This window comes from Myotis davidii, unplaced genomic scaffold, assembly GCF_000327345.1.
Source record: "Myotis davidii unplaced genomic scaffold, ASM32734v1 scaffold1185, whole genome shotgun sequence".
NCBI lineage: Eukaryota > Metazoa > Chordata > Mammalia > Chiroptera > Vespertilionidae > Myotis > Myotis davidii.
This window is the reverse complement of record NW_006296007.1, coordinates 134,787-153,815: the sequence shown is the minus strand read 5'-3', so window position 1 is coordinate 153,815 and position 19,029 is coordinate 134,787. Positions and strand designations below refer to the sequence as shown.

Sequence of the window (19,029 nt, the reverse complement as noted above, 5' to 3'; positions counted from 1 at the left end):
GTGTGTTGAGGGGGGAGGGATGTATCCTGCAAAGCTCTGTGTGGCCAAGTTCTTCATGAGAATCTAATTATAGACACCAGGGAGAAGCAGCCAGCTGTCTTTGTTTCTCCTCTGACATTCTGGTGAATGTGCCTCTGTCCCAAAGGCCAGAACGGAGTGAGGAAAGTTAGCTGCTTGAACCTTGGCACTCACACGCGGTCAGAAGCTCCAAACACCGTGCCCGGACGAGGTGTCCACCGCTTTTGCTTTTTGGTTTGAGGGCACCGACTGGAGGCTGCTGCCTTAGAATGCACTGAATTGGGAGGTTGTTAAGCTTCTTCTCAGCCCCGATGTTATCCAGCGTGGAGAGGAGTGAGCTGTCAGTGGAAAGCCGCAGTGTCTGGAGGCAGGCTCTCTGGGGAGTCCTCCGCTGAATGCTCTGGAGCCCCAGGGTTGGGCTGCCGGTTGTTCTTGCCCTTTGTTGAGGGGATGAGCGCGAGTGAGCGGTGCCAGCGAGGAATGAATGAACACTGGGTGCTGGAGAGCACCTGCACTCCCAGAACTCACGCTCTTCCCTTGTTTGTGACCCCTTATAACTGGCTGAGAGGGGATCCGTGTATTTGCACACTGAGGCGGAATGTTGTGCAGAGGCAGGAAGGGCAGAAGCAGCTGACAGATAAGAGATCTGATCTTATAACTGAGGAGGAGCCGGAGGGACGGGAAGTAACCAGCTCAGAAGGCCCTGACCCAAACGCCCAAACGCTGTGCCTGCTGGCTTTTGCGTGCCCCCTCCGCATCGCTCACTTAGCAAATATTTGAGGTCCGGGTACTGGGAGTCCAGGGGTGAGCAAAGTAGAACCAGTGTCTGCCCTGGGGGATCTTCCTCTAGTGCAGAAGAGGGAGGGTAAGCAGTCCCCGTCAACAGACCCCCATTGCTAATTGATCAGTGTGGTGAGGAGGAGCAGGAGGCCCAGGAGGGCTACTGGAGCAGGAGCCTTCAGGGAGGAAGTAACACTCACTGAAACCTGAGAGAGAAGTAGGAGTGAGTCAGGTGAAAAACAGGACGAAGAACATTCCATGCAAAGGGCATAGCATGTGCAAATGTCAGAAGGCAAGAGAGAATCAGGCGGGTTTCTCGGGTGCGAGAAAGCCAGTGTGGCTGAGCTCAGTGACCGTGGGGAGAGGCAGGCAGATACCAGATCACACAGGACAGCGCAGGCCGCCGTGAGGGCTGTGGCCGGGCGGTTTGTGAAAAGGGTCTTGTAGCAGAGATGTGACATGGGATACACTGGGGGATCCAGTTTGTATTTTAAGAAAATGACTCTAGCTGTGATGTGGTGTATGGTAAGCAGTGTTGCGAAAAGGGAGGCAGCTGAATGAAATTAGAGAGCCCACGGGCCTGCCATTATCAACCAGCACAAACCCCTCATTTAACCAAGCCCCAGAGGCCGAACCTCATGGCTATTAGTGTTACAGCTATTAGTGGTGGTGCAGCCTGATCTTGAACCCTGTTCGTTGCCTCCCCGTCCGGTTCTCCTTCCTCATCCCTTCTGCCAAATATGTAGAAAATTATTGGTTCAGAACCCAGCAGAAATCCTGTTGTGCTCAGTCCCTGCTCGGCTTTGCAATGGGGGCATTGCAGGCACCAGAGAGCGTGCAGAAGAGACATTCTGGCAAAGGTTTGCGTCCATCGTCTTAAGCAGGGGCCCTCAAACTACGGCCCGCGGGCCACATGCAAATACAAATGTTGTATTTGTTCCCGTTCTTTTTTTTTTTTTTTTACTTCAAAATAAGATATGTGCAGTGTGCATAGGAATTTGTTCATAGTTTTTTTTTTTTTAAAAAACTATAGTCCGGCCCTCCAACGGTCTGAGGGACAGTGAACTGGCCCCCTGTTTAAAAAGTTTGAGGACCCCTGGTCTTAAGCATTTAAAAAGCCTCATTTGGGAGATCCTGGGTGGGGTGGGGAACAGGTAGATAAGAAGTTCATTTCCCATCACGTAGCCTTTATTTCCTATACCCAAAATGAGGCTTTTTAGCCAGGAGGCCTTCCAGCTATCATGGGCCTGGGTTGGTTGGCGCCCTGTCCCACCCCATGGGCAGATGTGACACTGCACCTTGAGGAGACAGTCTGTCTGTGAAGGGACTGATTGCTCCCAATTATCCTCCTTCCCTTTTCCAGTTTGTCCCCAATGCCCTCCTCTTCATCCAATTCCCTCAAGACCCTCCCTTTCCATCAGCCCCTTGCTGACCTCATCCCTGTAGTGGATGCCTCCACGAGGGCAGGTCTCCAGTCCTTCCTGCCTGCCCAGCTCACCCAACCCTCCTCAAGCCAAGGCGGCTTGGAGAGCAGGTTTCTCTTAGCCCAGAGTTTTAAAGGTGGAAACACTGGCTCCTTCATTTTCCCATGCTGAGGGGGTGGCTCTAGAAGAAGAGGTGCCTGCATGAGGTGTGACCTGGTGAGCAGTCTAGCAGCCCTTGCCCTTTGACCAGTCCAGGAGGACAGTGCCTGGGAGCAAGACAGAGTGTTTGAATGTTGGGGCAATGAGGGAGATGTCTGTGGTCAGGGAGGCACAGAGCCTAGAGGGGAGGTATTTGCTCAGGAAAGAAACATTGTTCAGTGGCCTTGGAGTGGGGGGTGGATACTGTGCACCATTAGAGTAAAGAATATGCAATTTTGTCCTAGCTGGTTTGGCTCAGTGGATAGAGTATTGGCCTGTGGACTGAAGGGTCCCAGGTCCGATTCTGGTCAAGAGCACATACCTCGGTTGCAGATTCAATCCCAGCTCTGGTTGGGGGGTGTCTTTCTCACATCGATGTGCCTCTCTCTGTCTCTCCCCCTCCCTTCCATGCTCTGTAAAAATCAAAGTAAAAATATCCTTGGGTGAGGATTAACAAATAAACAAAATATATGCAGTTTTAAGAAAGGCCTCGATGGAATTTTGGTTTTGCCACACTCATCAGGGATATCATCTTAGGTAGTTGGGATTTCTTCATCTATAGCATAAGGAAGGTAAGTGCCTGCCACATACAGGTTTTGTGAGGCTCAAGTAAGATACTGTATGTAAAATGTTTAGCATAGTGCGATGAATATAGGAAACATGCAATGAAAGTTAACTGCTGCTGCCCGTTACCAGGTGGGGGGAATTGAAAGAGGAACCGATGGGACCAGTTTGGTTCTCTCCTAGCCGTGCAGCTTAGGCCATTTATTTCTTCAGTTCTCGGCCCCTTCTCACATCCCAGATAAAGGTCTCAGACCAAAGCATGCTGAGAACCTACACAAGGCAGCTGCGACCTGGCCCTCTGAGTAACTACAGGGCTGTTGGCTCTGGCCAGCTAGGCTCTGGCTGCTGAGTGGAAGCTGACCAGAGCTGGTCCTCTAGCTCCTTCCCCAACAGACAGCCCAGGTCAGTGTAATCTCCTGCCACAAGTATAGGGAGGGTCCTGTGCCCCTCAGCTGTTCCATTCCTGACTGACTCACCAGCAGCTCACACCTGCCCTGCTTTGAGTGGCTCCAACCTCCATAGTCATGAAAGAGCCTCTAAAAGCAGCTCCAAGCAGGGCTCATTTTTCCAGGGATAGAAGGTCCAGGCAGTCCAAGAGGCACTGGATAGTTTACTTCTAATGCCTCAGAAGAGCTAAAACAGTCACAGCACAACCTCCACCCCAACCCCAGCACCTGATGCTGCCCCTCTGTCTCCAGACGTGTTGTTAATAATAGTGAGTCAGTGTGTCTATTGGAGTTGGTGAGATGAAGAAAGAACATCACTCAAAGAGCCTCCTGTTGTTTCTCTCCACCTGGTTTTACTACCATCCCTTCCTCAAATAACCAGCTCACTTACAGATGCCACTTCTCCTACAGCCTAGTGCTGTGGTCCCTTATGCATCCACCCATGATCAAGAGCCTTTAGCAAGCACTAAGCTTATCCAAGGCTATGACTTGGAAAAAGATTTTGATAAATTAAGTGCATTACTCTCACTCCAGACCGCCCCTCCTCACCCCACCCTCCCCAGGATGACCAGTTAGGAGCCTCCATGTGCATCACACCAACTCCTTGGTTGAAGAGCTTATAGACAGACTGTCCTCAAGGTATCCTTTAGTTTCAGTGTTAGTTCTGGAAACCTGAATGTGTTAGTTGTAGCTTCATGGATAGCCTATCAGTATTGGGAAGACTCTAAAGATGCTGTTCTCCCATTCTCCTGGGAAAGTTACTTTGTGGTTTTTAAGTCTTGATCATTCAAGTGGCAATTCCACTTAAAGCCTCTCCTGTCCTTGGAAGGTGCAATTGACTCATCCCTCCCTTCTGCCACTGCTGCTGGCTTAGGTACATCTCTAGGGCAGTTCTTGCCACACCGCCCTGAAAGACTACAGAGCTTTTTGATAGCAGGGATGAAAGCATTTGTTTATCACTGAGTGCGGTGCCTCGTAGGTGTTCAGGAATATTGGAGCCATTCAATGAATAAATGAATAAAACACGATTATGTGAACATTGGTCTAACCAAGCTATTTAATTTGCTTTATGAACTGTGCTTTGCTTTTCCATGAATGTGAGTAGGTAGATAGGAGACTCGGTTAATTCCTATTTTCTTTTCATTACCCGGAAAACAGAGATTTAGAAAGTTTAGAAACTTGATCCAACTGAAAAGAAATAAGAAATGGTGGACCTTGAAAATGACTTCAGGTTTTCTCACTGCACAGAATATAGTCAAACACTGCTGCAGTTCAAATATCTTACCCTTTGTTCTCCCTGCGTGACCTACAATAATAATCTGCTTTGTGTTGATATTTACTGCTGTGTTGCTGACAATTACCTGAGAGAGAAGTTGGGGTGCTTCATTGGGCTGGAAAAAGTTTAGCTAAATCAGAAAGCAGGTCTAATTAAGCAAGTTTATTCTGTATCTATAAAAGGCTAAGTTGACTCACACATGCACAATACATGTAAGACTCTTGCTGGCGCCAATCACACATGTGTGTTTCTATCTGTTATTGTCGATCGTGAATTTGGTTGACTCTTCTGTTATAGAGAAAAGGTGAATAGTGATATTAAAATATTTCTTCAAGTTAATTTCCTTTCAATGTGCACGAATCCATGCACTGGGCCACTAGTTTATATATAATTGAAACCAAGAGGCAAAGGGCATAAGAAGGTCAAGGTCAGAATAAGATGTCTCTTGTTGGACTCCTGGTGGCTAAAGATCTGATTGCATGTCATTCACACTATATTTGGAAGAAACTTTTAAAACTGTGTCAAAGATAGTACATTGGCTTGATTATTCTTCACCTAGAAAAAATGGAACTGGTCTGGGAACCGTTGGTTTTGTAACAACTGCTAGATAGCTCTTAAGTCCTTAACCAGAGTGTCCAGGGGAGGTTTTCCTATTTACAGGCACCTTTCTACACTCATAGTGCCTGGTTCCCTTGGTGATGGGTAACCTGAGCCATTTAATGGGAATTGACTGTAGCTGCGATGACCCACTTATTCTCATTCTTTATTTTTTTGGTTCCCTTATTTTTAAGGTCTACATTTTTCAAGTTCCCAAATGTGAATAGTGCCTTGGACATGTCCCCTGTGCCCAGCAATCGTGGCTTACTTGAAATTGGTTTTCTGAATTTGATTAGATCCCTTTGAACAGACAGCCTGAAATACTGCATATTTTTGTTCTTGTTTCCTCATTCAGCTAAAAACACATGCCATCTATGTATTTAGTGACTAAAGAAGGGAAAACCACCCCTAGACTTATCCAGGGCTAAGGCTTACCCAGTGTGTTGTGTCCAAAATCTCAGCGTAGTTTTGGGCAAGGAGGCATCATGTAATTTAAAATGATCTGACTGGTTGGGACAGTATACATACCAGATGACACCCTCATGTGAACCCTTGTCTGCTCACTTGACCGCTCTTGATAGCTCTTTCTTTTTTTAGCTCCTTCCCTGGGGTCAGCGAAGTACAGTGCTGGTAGCACGTCTCCGATCTCCGGGACCTGTCGGTCAAGGAATGCTGCAACATCGCCCTCACCCAGCATCCCTGAGAGCAAGAGCGTACAGAGCATTCATGCAGGGCGTGCTCTCCTGGCAGAGGCCAGCCAGACTGTGACGGAGTCCTGCTGCTGGGGATCGGATGGCCCCCAGCCATGGCATCAGGCACACATCCCACCCAGAACTCTGCAGAGACCTGACACAGCTCTCCCTTGGTCAAGCTGCCGTGGAGGAGCCAGGTCAGGAGCGAGCAAGTGTCGTGGAATCTGACCAGCCCTGCGGGCCCAAGGGCGATGCCTCGGAGGAGGCTGCCCTGGGCAATTTGGCTGGAAAGCACGTTTAACCTAAATTTGACCTGACTTCTGGATTGTAACAAATAGTAATTCCAGTTTTACGATGGTTCCTTACTAGCTATTGGTAGTCTCACTGTGCTCATTCTAAACATGCATGTAGCACACCGTGCTTAGAGTATGTCATAAAATTCTTGTATAGAGGGGAAAAATGTGGCCATTGTAGGTATGACTCAAAACACAGGCATCTGGTCAGGGACAGTGGACACGCCCTCAGTCCACAGCTGCTTGCACCACAGACACAGTTCCAGTGCTCTCAGCCAGCGGTGGTGCTGCGCTGTCACTCAGGCCGCCTTTTGTCTTCTCCAGCCCGAAAGCATTTTGCTTGTTGTCCCCTTGGGTTGTTTGTGCAGACTTTTACAGATACGTCCTAGGCATCCTGATCAGAAACGTTGCCTTGTTTTGTCCTCTTGCACAAAAAGAGCTAATTAAAACTGTCAGCACAAGGGATGAACTGTTTCTAACTCTACTTTGGTCTTTTTGGCCCCAACAAAGGCAATTTAATGATTTCCGTATTTCCACAATCATTCCGAAACTGTTTATGTTACACAGAGGAAATATTAGAGCACCCTGCTGTAAAGAGCGCGCTGCACTTTCATTCCCATGAGTTTTTGTGTGTAATGATCTCACGGACCCTCTATGTTGCTCTGTGAGGTACAATGTTCTCTATTTGAAGGATGGGGCATCTGAAATGAGGTGACCTTCCTGAGGTTACACATGGTCAGAGCCATTTCTTGCTGCCCTTGTTCTGCAGAGAAGGCTTAATCCCCACTTCTCCAATTCCCCCAACCCCCAGTTGATGCCGAGGGGCCTGTTGCATCTTGTATCATTCCCTGTTTTTACTTTGTCATTTCCATGTCTTGTTCTACGTGGGAAATAAGAATGGAGGCCAACAGGTGGTGGATAGGAAGCCATCCATTCCACACACAAAGGAGACTGGGTGCCTTTTTTATCCCAGCACATCCCACACAGACACACCCTGTGCCACAAAGTAGATCCCCTTGGCCCTTGATGATAATCCTGGTTTTAACTACCGTTGGCTCAATGCCATCTTCAAAATTGCCAGTTCAAGCAAATTAGGCAACAGTGGGCAGAATTCCTTTGTAATTTATGTCCCAATAGTAGAAATCCTTTCTTGTATGTCTGTTTCCAAAGGAGTAAATTTCAGTCAGTTGATCAGTCTCCCTTTGAGATCAGTGCATTAGTCCGGACTTTTGGTTGCAAGTAACAGAAACTCTGCTTGGACCAGTACAGGCCAAGAAGGGACTAACAGGAAGGGTAGGGCCATATCTCTGCCTTTAGACAGTGTGAACCAGGGATGAGAATGCCACCATCCTCTGTCTTTTCTTGACTTACATTTGTTTTTCTACATGATGGCTTCATAGCTGACTCCTTCTGCAAACCAGCTGCCTCCATATGGAGGGGACATGGTTACTGATAACCTCAGAACCTTCTGGCACTGCTCACTACCGTTTTCTGTTCCCATGTTTAAGAATTCAGAGGGAAGATTCCAACCAGCCAAGCTTGGATCAGGTGGCTGGGAGGTGAGGAATGTCTCTAAAGAGATGACAGCCCTCACTTCTGCCAGGTGGTCACAGTCAAGGTAATGATCCCAGCCTATTCTGGGCGGATAGGTTTCACTAAAGAAGTGTTCAGAAGAATTCTGTGTGCATTGGTCTTCTCCATCCCTCTACTTTAGCACAGGTGACATTGACTAGTCTGAGCTTCTCTGCAACTAATGATAAGGTTTCTTTTGGGAGGCCTTAGACATCCTCTAATAACATCATCTCTAATTAAAATGCAGTGCTTCTCAAGATATGGAAACATACTTTATTTCTTGAGTCTGCTAGCATCCAGCTCTCCGTACAGGAGGAACTTTCTAAGAATAAACTCCTTTTACACTTACCCATGGGAGAGGTGGGGGCAGGACTCAGTTGAGATTAGGCTAGTGACCTTATATAGTCCGAATTGCCCTTTATGTAGAGACTCTGCCCATGCTGGAACCTTATTGGTCAGTCTACTCTCCATCCTCTCATTGCTCTCCAGTCACCGAGGCTGATTAGCTATCATCATCAACTCCCTGACCCCCAACCAAAGAACACCCTGTGCAGCTGCTACAGCAACCTGAAGCATCTCCCTCCACTTAGACATGGCTTAAAAAATAGCCCCACCTGTCTTGGCCGGTATTGCTCAGTGATTGGAGCAGCAACCCAAGCACCAAAGGGTCACAGGTTCGATTCCCAGTCAAGGGCACATACCTGGGTTTTGGGTCCAATTCCCAACCCCAATCTAGGTGTATGTGGGAAGCAACCAATCAATGTGTCTCTCCCTCTCTGCCCCCCACCCCCACCCCTCTTCCTTCCTCCCTTTCACAGTTTCTGAAAATTAGTAGGAAAAATATCCTCCGGTGAGGATTTAAAAAATATATAGATCCCCACCTTACTCTGTGGACTGCTGAAGCTGTGCGTTAGGCCTGCCCAGCCTTAGCAGTGATAGCATTTTGGTTCTTCTAGAAACAGACACATAATCCATAAGCCTTGAGGCACTGTGTTGTCTCTGTTCCTGAGGAGTCTCAGCAACATCACTTGTAAGGCCTGGGGAAGACTTTGATCTGATAACTCTTGGCTATGTTTTACATTTGCCTCCGACAGATCTGGGTTTTAGAGGATGAATTCCTTGCATTCAAGATTTTTTCCAGCCTTGCCCTGGCTGGTGTGGCTTAGTTGATTGTCTGTTGCATCCACCAAAAAGTCACCAGTTTGATTCCCAGTCAGAGCACATACCCTGGTTGTGGGCTTGGTCCCCAGTGGGGGATGTGCAGGAGGCAGCCAGTCGATGTTTCTCTCTCCCTACCCCCCTCCCTTCCTCTCTCTCTAAAATCAATAAAGTATATTAAAAAAAAAAATAAGATTTTGCCCAGCCTCTTGAGAACAAAGCTTTGATAGAGGCAAATGTATTTTAGCTTCAGTAATGTTGACTAAAGTTTCTGAGGTATTGACAATCTACATATAAAGAGAACTCCCCGTCCTGATTCAGTTCCATGATACAAGAGAGGAAGCATGTTGCACTGTGGCATTTCTTCAGTCGAAATGCAAAAGGACATGGAAATGTGTCTCTCAATCTCTTTACAGATCTCTTAGTCCCTCACAATATCCATATGTAATTGGATTATATAATCAGAAGCTCTGACCGTGGGAAGTTTTGATGAGAAGATTCATTTTCCCTCTGTCATAGTTGTAGAAATAACCATCAAAACAGAAGAGAAAATTTGATCGAATAGATGAGTAACACAGTTTAGTACATTAGCTGTCCAATGGACAGGTCCAGCCTAGGGGCTACCATCATTGGTTGAATGAAAATGACCTTTTTATTATTTATATTCATCAATGGAATGAGCATTCTCAATAGCAAAGAACAGGGTAGACATTCTCCTTTAAATACACTTGCCATCTCAGAGTGGAGAGGAATGGAAATTTAGCATGTAGCGTCCTTCTGAATTCAACTTGACTTTCTCTCATCTGTGGATAGCTGCCTTGCTCCTCTTAACCTGACTTCATACATGGAGCTGGGCAACCACTCTATCTGACTTACCCAACAGAGAATATGCACAAGACTTTTCAGAGACTCCCAAACCTAGAATCACTCAGGGACCCAGATGTATGGTCTCAGTATTGATCCAAGAATTCTACTACTGCAGTTCCACTGATAGAATTAAGAAATCATGTACACCCTCTGACAAAGCAAGTTCTTCTTAAAGTAGGGCAAAACAGAGCTGTGTTCCAACCATGTCTTTTGAAACACTTTTCTGAATCATTGGAATGGCATTTACATTACCACGTGGCCCTTTATGCCTTGATAACATATCTGTTTTGCAATCCAAAAATGACAACAGGAAATGATTGAACTTGTTGCCCAATTACTGGAACAAAGAGTTACACATTTATGTACCTCAACTCAAATCCTCACTTTGACTGATGGCTGGTAGCGTTCAACAAGATGATTCTGAGGCGATCTTCTTGGCGCTGTTCTCAGATGCTTTCCAGGTTTTTCTTCAAGTGGAGGTGGCTTTTTATTCTGGTCTGTGCTCTGCTGTTGATGGCAGTTTTGTTGAGATGTCAGTCTCATCTAGATTGTGAAGACATGGCTGTTTTTTCACCAAAAGCCTCTTCTATCTGGACCATTATCTCTGGTTCACTGGTGTTTAATACCTTTCAAAAGCTTGCCAGGGAACAGCAGTGACTTGGGTAGACTCTATGAGAGGAAGATGCTAGAACAGTTATTTGGGGTGAGGGAGGGACCTTTCTGCCATGAGCATCACTGTGATCTGGGCCAATGTGGCTGGCTGAGAGGGGATGTGCCTTGTTCATACACTTGTGCCTCAGTTGCTTTACCTGTAAAATGGGAATAAAAACAATACCCATCTCATGGGGTTGTGGGAAGAAGTAAATGAGTTCATGTATGTCAGGTGCTCTCAACAGTGCCTGGCACATGTGAACAGTACCTACATGCTTGCTATGTGTTTATAGCACTGTGCTTGGACCACATTGTATCAGTCTCCATAGACCTGCTTTGGCCTTTGGCCCATATTAACCCCTAACCTATTTAGAGGACATCACAGGAAAGCAAAGCGTGAGTTCTGGGCTTGGTTTATTGTGAAGATATTATCATGGATGTTGTTTTTCCCATTTCACAATCTCTGTGAAAATAAGAGGAGTTCCTCCCTTCCTCAGGAATAGTTGTGCTTCTCCCAGGCAGTTACTTTGACTTTACTGCACTGCTCTGTGCCTCCTTTTATTCATCACACTTCCCTTTTTCCATTGACTGCTAGGGTGGATTTGGATTTTTTTGTGTCTACTTCTAGTCTAGCATGTGCTATAGATTCTACGGCATGCATGTTGTATATTAACTGAATCTACGATTGAAATCATCTTTCTTACTCTTCCATTTTTTTCCACCTCGTAAAAATAGCTGCCTCTGGGTGAGTATATGGGTTGACCTTTTGTCATGATGAAGAACCTGCTGCACCCCTTTGGACTGAGGCACGGTTGGCGCCCTGACTCGCTGGAGTCTTGCAGGAATTTTCCCTTTGGTCTTCTCTCCTTCACCTCCTGCTGGAGAAATGGCAGCTGTCCATGCCGGGTGGCCCTGTGCACATGCCGACTTTGGCACTGGGTTGGACATGCAGAGCTTCATATGGGTGCTGGGGTCCTTTTCTATTCTCCGCCCCTCCCCACCCCCCGAACATCACCAACATGTCAGTTCTCTGACAGAGGAGCCTTTGACCTGCAGTTAAGAATTATTTTTCTCTCTCTTCTTGTAAGACTCTGAGAAAATGTAGGCTATAATTATATCCTTAAATACTAGTCAGAGAGCTTGACCATGTGAGGACTGGAATATGAATTAATGTAACAACGATAAACTGCCACCAACACAAAGGAGCCCTTTGTGATTATGAAGGCCCTTTGTCTATGGTGTGAAAGAGCTTCCACAACAATGAACAAGATGCAGGCTGCGGAGAGGCTGGTGCAAAAGGTAGTGGTGTGGCAGGCCCTTGGGTTCTGTCTAGCCTGAGCCTGGCACGGCCACCCTGGGAACTGGCCCCTGGGCTGGCCCTCCCACTACATCTTCCAGTCTGCCAGTGCTTCTCTCCCAGTGCGACTCCTGCTTCAATGCAGAATGCTTGGTCCCTGTTTCTGTCCTAGGGCCCAGCCTGGCTCTGCCACCTGCCCTCACCCACACCTCCCATCCCAGCGCACTGGGGAAGGGATGGGGCAAGGGAAGGCAGGAGGTACCCTTTCTTAATGGAGGGGAGTTGGAAAGCCCATTCTGAAGGTTGGAATGTGGGGAAGTGGGCTTCGGAGAAGGGAACCAGCTCCAGTCCCCTGTGCCTGGGCTCCTCACTGACTCTTTTGCACAATCATGACCTTCCTTTGGGGCACAGGTAACGTGTCTCATGAACATTGGAGCTTCCATTCCTCTGAAGCAGCCCAGATTATGATGGTCACTTCCCCATTGAGCAATAATATCTACTTTTTCAGACTGTCAGGCCCCTGGATGGCCGCTGGTGGGCCTCTGGTTTCGGCCTTTCATTCAGCACAGAGGAAAGGGAGTGTTTGGTGGCACTGGGCCAGGTCTGTTCCATTAGCAGCTCCCTCACTCCTCCCCGCCACACCCAGGTCAGACACACCCTGAAAGTCACTCCAGCTCCATCTCCAGCTCAGGGCATTTTATGAGATACTGCCTCTCCTCTGCCATTTCTAATCTTTTCCCTTTCCTCTGTGTTTCATGGTTTCTGGCTACTTTCCACTTACTGTGTTTTCTCTGCTTACTCCTCTGAGAGCCCTCGGGGTTATTTAGGTTCTCCTCAAGATGTTTCATCGTAGCTTGCTTCACTCTGCGCTAGCTTTGTAGAAACACAGTGTGGCCTGGTCGGTGTGGCTCAGTGGTTGAGTGTTGACCAAGGAACCAAGAGGTTGTTGGTTTGATTCCTGGTCAGGGCACATGTCTGGGTTGTGGCTCAATCCCCAGTAGGGGGTGTGCAGGAGGCAGCCGATCTATGATGTTTCTCTCTCATCGATGTTTCTATCTCTCTATCCCAGTGATGGTGAACCTATGACACGTGTGTCAGAGGTGACACGCGAACTCATTTTTTTGGTTGATTTTTCTTTGTTAAATGGCATTTAAATATATAAAATAAATATCAAAAATATAAATCTTTGTTTTACTATGGTTGCAAATATCAAAAAATTTCTATATGTGACACGACACCAGAGTTAAGTTAGGGTTTTCAAAATGCTGACACACCGAGCTCAAAAGGTTCGCCATCACTGCTCTATCCCTTTCCCTCCCTCTGTTTCTAAAAATCAATAAAAACATAGGTTAAAAAAACACACACAGTGTTCCAGCCTGGCTGCCAGAGCCCTAATCAAGGAGTGGGATTGGCCATCTCTAGAACAGATGTGTGAGTAGGTGAAGGGCCTTGCAGTTGGCATCTCCTGTTTTCCATGCTGGGGGATGTGCCTTGGCTCTGGAGAACCTCGCATGAGAGTTAAGAGATACCAAGATTTCTGCAGGAATTGTTCCCACATAGTTCCTTTGTGAATAGTATCAGTTTCCTGGGCTCCTCACAGTAGAACTGCATTGCTGTTGGTGCCTCTGGCAGGCTATGCCTCCAGCTAGACCAGACCCAACTCATCCAGTCAAGTCGGGCACCACTGGGTCTGGAGTTCCATGAGGCCTTCCCGGCCAAGGGTGAGGTCATCCGAGGGGGTGGTTTTGTCACTTTCAAAACATACCTATCACCAGCATCTGGTCAGGTTCTCTTTGTCGTAGTTTGGGAATCCTGTGGTTTCCTGTTCAGGTGGGTGGCTTTGCACATATAATCAGTGCAACTGTCCACACAAATTGCATACTTCATTTGGAAGTTGGTAAGATGTTTTTCTAATCTTTTAAGTACATCCTTTTTCTTTTTCCCCTTCTCTCTAGTCCCAGGTAAATCACCACAGTGCTGCTAATAATGAAACATACCAGGAACGCTTGGCACGTCTAGAAGGAGACAAGGAGTCCCTCATATTACAGGTGGGTCCTTTTTGGTGGGAATTGCATATCCTATTCCTCCAACTCTGCAGCTGCCCTAGCGGGGGAGAAGCACAGGGATTCTTTCTGTTGGGTTTATTTTGCCCCAAAGTGTATGCTTTTAGAAAGACTTTTCTTGAAACACAGCAGCAAGTAACTGGGGGCACAATTTCACTCTGGATTGGCTTTGGGAGATGTGAATGTATTCATTTATTCATCATGAACTACCAAGCACCCACCTCGATACGCTGGAAGCTCTGTGGCCAGGCTGGTTAATTGGGCCTTATCTTCTAGGAGCCCAGAAGTCTCGAAAGGATGATAGGCTGTATCCTCATGTCACTAATGAAACAGCCATGACTGATCCGGGCCTAAGGGTGCATGTTAATGGGATCAGGCCCAAATAATCTGGAGGTGGATCTAGAGTTGAACTTTGAGGCCAAATCCCCTAGATGGTAACATGGGGGTAATAAGCCTTTGATGACTCCATTGCTTCAAAGAGAGGAACTCCAAAACTCTTCCTGGAGAAAGATAGTCAAAGTAACACTTTCAGTTCTGAAAGTATGCATTCCTGGGTAGGACACAAAGGTGAGCATTCTTCTGAGAGGCCTATTACTGTGGCGGGGGCTCTCCACTATGCTAGCTCTCAGCTGTATGGATCAAGCATCAAGGTCTGGTATGCATTGATCGTTTGGAGAATAATAGGATTAAATATCCCAATCTTAGTTTTTTAAAAAGCTCAAAGGGTGCTGGACAAGACTGGTAGTGGAATGGATGAGGGGGCTGGTAGGGTTCTGAGCCCCCTCTTTGGCTCCTCCAACTGTGGGCTTAAGCCTAGAGCCCTGGAGTTAGCACTAGAATTAAGAGGCTGCAGTATGTTTGTTTGTTAATCTTATTTTACCTTATTTCTTTTATGCATTTCACTTCATTTTATGAATGTGAGAATAATACGTGACTACTTTAGAAACTTTGGAATAGCAAAAAGAGTTTAACATTTTGGCCTTTTATCCCAGCCTTTTTTATCCTGTCCTACCCCTATGTTAAATAATTAAGCTCAAACCAATTATACAGTTACACGGGTTTTTTTCCCCTTCACTTCATTGATTTGGTTCATTAAAGAATATTTGAGTGCTTACAGCTTGGCAGACACTGGTTGCAGGTGCTGGGGAAGCAGCAGCGAAGGAAACAGATTAAGTCGGGCCCTGTGCTCAAGCTTCCATTCATGTGTGTGTGCCTGTGTGTGTGTAGACAGTAAACCAATACACAAAATGCTTCAGGTGGTGATAAATACTATGGAGGGAAATAGAGCAGGATAAGGACTGTGTTGTCAGGGAAGATCTCCCCTGACAGGAGGACACCTGACTGGAGTTAGGGGAGAGCCACTTGGGTGCCTGGAGAAAAAGCACATTCCAGGCCAAGGAAGTGGTGGGTCCAGCACAGGCCCTGGGGTAGGGGTGTGCTCAGTGTGTGGGACTGAACTGGAAGGAGCCATGTGACTTGAACTGGTGACCTGCAGGGCGGCCTGTTGGGAACGGCCTTCAGAAAGGTACAGAGGCCAGATTAGATAGCCCATTAGAGCACAGACATTTTGAGGAATGCGTAATTTGAAGCGCCATCCCAATGAGATGATTAAGGAAAGAATGTCCAGTGTAAAATTTTGTAGCAAAACTATGAAATTGAAAACTTTTGAACCAGAAACCTCCATGGCTGACATAACACATTCCTAGTTAGAAGATTACATTTTAATCAAAGTCCTCTGTGATCATCTCTTTGATGTGCATGTTGTTGGAAGTTGTTTAAAAAAAAAAAAACAACTTCCAAATTCTTGAATAATCTTTACTTAAATAATTGTAACACAATTGGAAACCTGCTTATTAGAAAAGTCAGAAGTGGATTCTGGCGATTTCTGTTCTGCCTGGAGCTTGTGGACAGACTTTCAGAGTTGCTCTCCCATCATCACCGCTGTCTAGTGGCCCCATGGAGTCCATTAGACAAACCCCAGCATAGGAAGGCCTCTTGCTTAGACTGAATTCTTTGAAGCCCTTGGCCCATGTTCTCCTGGGTTTACTTGTAGAAGAACAAGGGGAAGCACACAGAATCAAATACTTTATTTCCAGGATTAGTTCAAAACAAATAAAACCAAAATCGTTTATCGCTTCATTAGAGTATATGTTCAGAAGGCAAGGCTTTTGTTTTCTTTTTTTACCTTTGTCTCTCTCCCAGTGTCTGAAATCATGCCTAGCATGTAGTAGGGGCTCAAAAATATTTTTTTTATTACATAAAGGTTACATTCTAAGATCTTTATATTTCTTGTCCTAATTTTCTACACCTCTCCATTCATAATTCTGAGTAGGTATTGAGGCTCCTCAGGACCCTGCAGCCCTGTGTGTCTTGAGTCAGACGTGCAGCTGCACTATGAGCTGCGGAATGCTACAGTCCACATGTCATTCCTTATGGTACCACCAGCTCATGGCCCCAAGGCCCAGGGCATGGTGCAGACTATAGGTGTTAATCCTCATAGTAAGATTAACCGGAACACATCCTTCCCAAACAGAAACTCTGGGAGCCAGGCCCAAAGACCACCTCCTGGAATCCTACCCTATTGAAAGGAAAGGTAGTAGCTGAAAAGGCCAGACTGCTGATGCTGTTGGGCAGTAAAGATTCAAAAACAAAAAACCCCACCAAAGTTTATGTTTAAAATGAGCCTGGTTAACAGAAGGTGCCCGTTTTTGGATTATAATTGAAATGTTAGCACACCATGCCTCAATATGTTTCAATAATTCATTAATCACTCTGGACCATCAAAATGGAAAGCTTAAAGCAGCTGTATTAATTTAGATTCCTTCTTCTGTAAGAGGAGCTTTCTCATTCATGAAGTTTAAACATTCCTGAATGAATTCACATGAACTCTTTCTTGCTCCAGCTGTTACTCCTTTACAGGCTGAGAAGCCATTTAGGATGATCTATATGTAAACAGCAATGACTCAGCCATTACTGAAGAACCAAATGGGTCTAACGGGTCTCCATTTACCAGGCATTGATTGCTCTATTTTGAGGAGATCACCCATTCGATTTCTTCACCTTCCTGGTCTGAGGCACCTGCCAATTAAGAAAAAGAAATGGATCCTGAGGCAGTTTGATAAAAAGCAGGCTATAAAAATCCTTTCCATATACACTGAGTGGCCAGATTATTATGACCACCCCATCCGTACAATGAAGTGAATTAGTTATGCAAATAATAATAATAAAACCTTGAAAGTATTTGCTTAGGAAGTTTTCAATATTCAGTATTTTTGGGGAGTGTCAATGAAGTATGGATGGGGTGGTCATAATAATCTGCTCACTCAGTATATATTTAGGGTATTAATTTATATACTTTATTAAAATTGTATTTTTCTAATTAATTCCAGTAAAGATTTTCAGTGTTTTCCAGAAAGATGCCCCATTTCCCTGCCACTGTATGTGCAGTGTGGCTTGTGTATATTTATGACTTCAGAGTCATGTTTTGGCCTGTGAAGCACAAAAACCTTTCTGGAGCCAAGTTTTGTCAGTGCTAATACATGCCCTTTGCGTCCCACATTCCTTAATTGCTTCAGAACACTCCCCTGATAGGTGAGCAGCCCTCACACCCTATGAGAGAGGTGAGGTCATTGGTTAGTCTCCACACAGCTTGGACTGCTCTTCCATGTGAGGTGGCAGGAACCCAGGCAAGCCAGCCTGCTGTGCCTTGGGGTTGGGGCTGCCAGAGGGATCTCTGGAAGAGGAATAAGAGCCAGAGTTCAGCCCAGAGGCAGCTCTCGTGGCCGTGACCGCTGGGCGTTTTTCTCTTGAGCCTGTCAAGAGCAGGGAACACGACCAAGGCTATTGAGACGGCTGAGACTCCCTGGCCAGGTAAGAAAACAACGGGAGTTTCCTTGTCCAGAACTCTTCCCCAACCTGCCACCCATCAGGCAGAAAAGCCAGTCTTCCTGTGTAAGGATCAGTGGCTTCAGGGCTCACCTCCCTCCGTGGGGAGCCATTCCTGCCCCTCCCTCCACCACCATTGCTTTATTTCCCCCACCAGGTGAGTGTCCTCACAGACCAAGTGGAAGCCCAAGGAGAGAAGATTCGGGACCTGGAGGTGTGTCTGGAAGGACACCAGGTGAAACTCAATGCTGCTGAAGAGATGCTTCAACAGGTAAGGGCGACGGGGCTGAGGCCCTGGGGTTCTACGGGACCTCAGTGTTTAAGCCCCTTTCTGTGCAGGGTTAAGGCTCCTGCTTTCCCATCCTTCCTGGAGGTGGGATTGGCTGCTCAGTGTGTGGTGTTGATTCAGCAGGTGAAACCAGCCAGAACATTGAGCATTGCAGAGCAGGAGGGAGGTGGGGAGGGCGAGGGAGGGGCGGGGCGGAGCTGGCCGGCCATGAATAACCTGTCGGGCTGGTTAGACAGATTCCCAGGCAGCACTTTCTCCAGGTCTGGTTCAGGGAAGGAGCTCTCTGTTGGCAAAGTCACCCTCATACTATCACGTGAACCCCAGCCTGACTGCAGGTGGCATGTGGGGTTTTAGAAAGCCAATTGGTTAGCTTAATTTGTGCCCGTTTCCCACTCATTCTTCCCCTTCGCACTCTTGTGTAGTCTTCTTCGATGCAATGTGTTATATAAATGATATTTTAATATAATTTAATACACACCAAAATGAAAAATAAAATTAGCTGCTCTCCTCCCAGTCAAATAAATCTCTGAGATGTCTTCTCCTTATTTTCTTTTGGTCCTTCTTGTTACGTGTACCTATAATTTGCAAAGCTCTATTCAGCACCATACAGTGTTGTCCTCAGATTTTGTATGCTTCACATCATAGTTTTTTCCCCCATTTTTAAATTTGTCTGTGGAGTTGTCTTTACTGTCATTTATAAATATTTTTAAAGTGAAAGTATCATAATTAATTGACTTTTCTACTCTTGAGCAGTTTTAACCTGTTGTAAATAAGGAACTATGATTTTTAGGAAGAACATTGAATTTTTATCAAAAGTCTTTTTAGAATCTATTGAGGGGCTATTTAGAAATTTTACTTTATGAAATGTAATAATATAACTACTTAATAGGTTTCCTTAGCTTACATCCTTCTTGCATTTTCAGTGACTTTGAGCACGAAACCATGACTAAAGTTTATGG

At 46.1% G+C, this 19,029-nt stretch overlaps 1 protein-coding gene across 6 annotated transcripts in view; it reads left to right on the top strand.

Moving 5' to 3' along the window:
• The window catches only part of PPFIBP2 (PTPRF interacting protein, binding protein 2 (liprin beta 2)), a 138,320-nt gene that overhangs the window by 57,033 nt on the left and 62,258 nt on the right, over positions 1-19,029 (top strand). For 5 of the 6 annotated variants that reach the window (XM_015568606.1, XM_006770925.2, XM_015568605.1 and 2 more), the window contains 2 exons: positions 13,789-13,881; positions 17,939-18,052. In XM_015568606.1, coding sequence (XP_015424092.1) covers positions 13,789-13,881; positions 17,939-18,052 — 207 coding nt within the window. Of the gene's footprint in view, positions 1-13,788; positions 13,882-17,569; positions 17,767-17,938; positions 18,053-19,029 lie in introns of those variants that run through there. The other variant, XM_015568608.1, reaches the window with a different exon arrangement.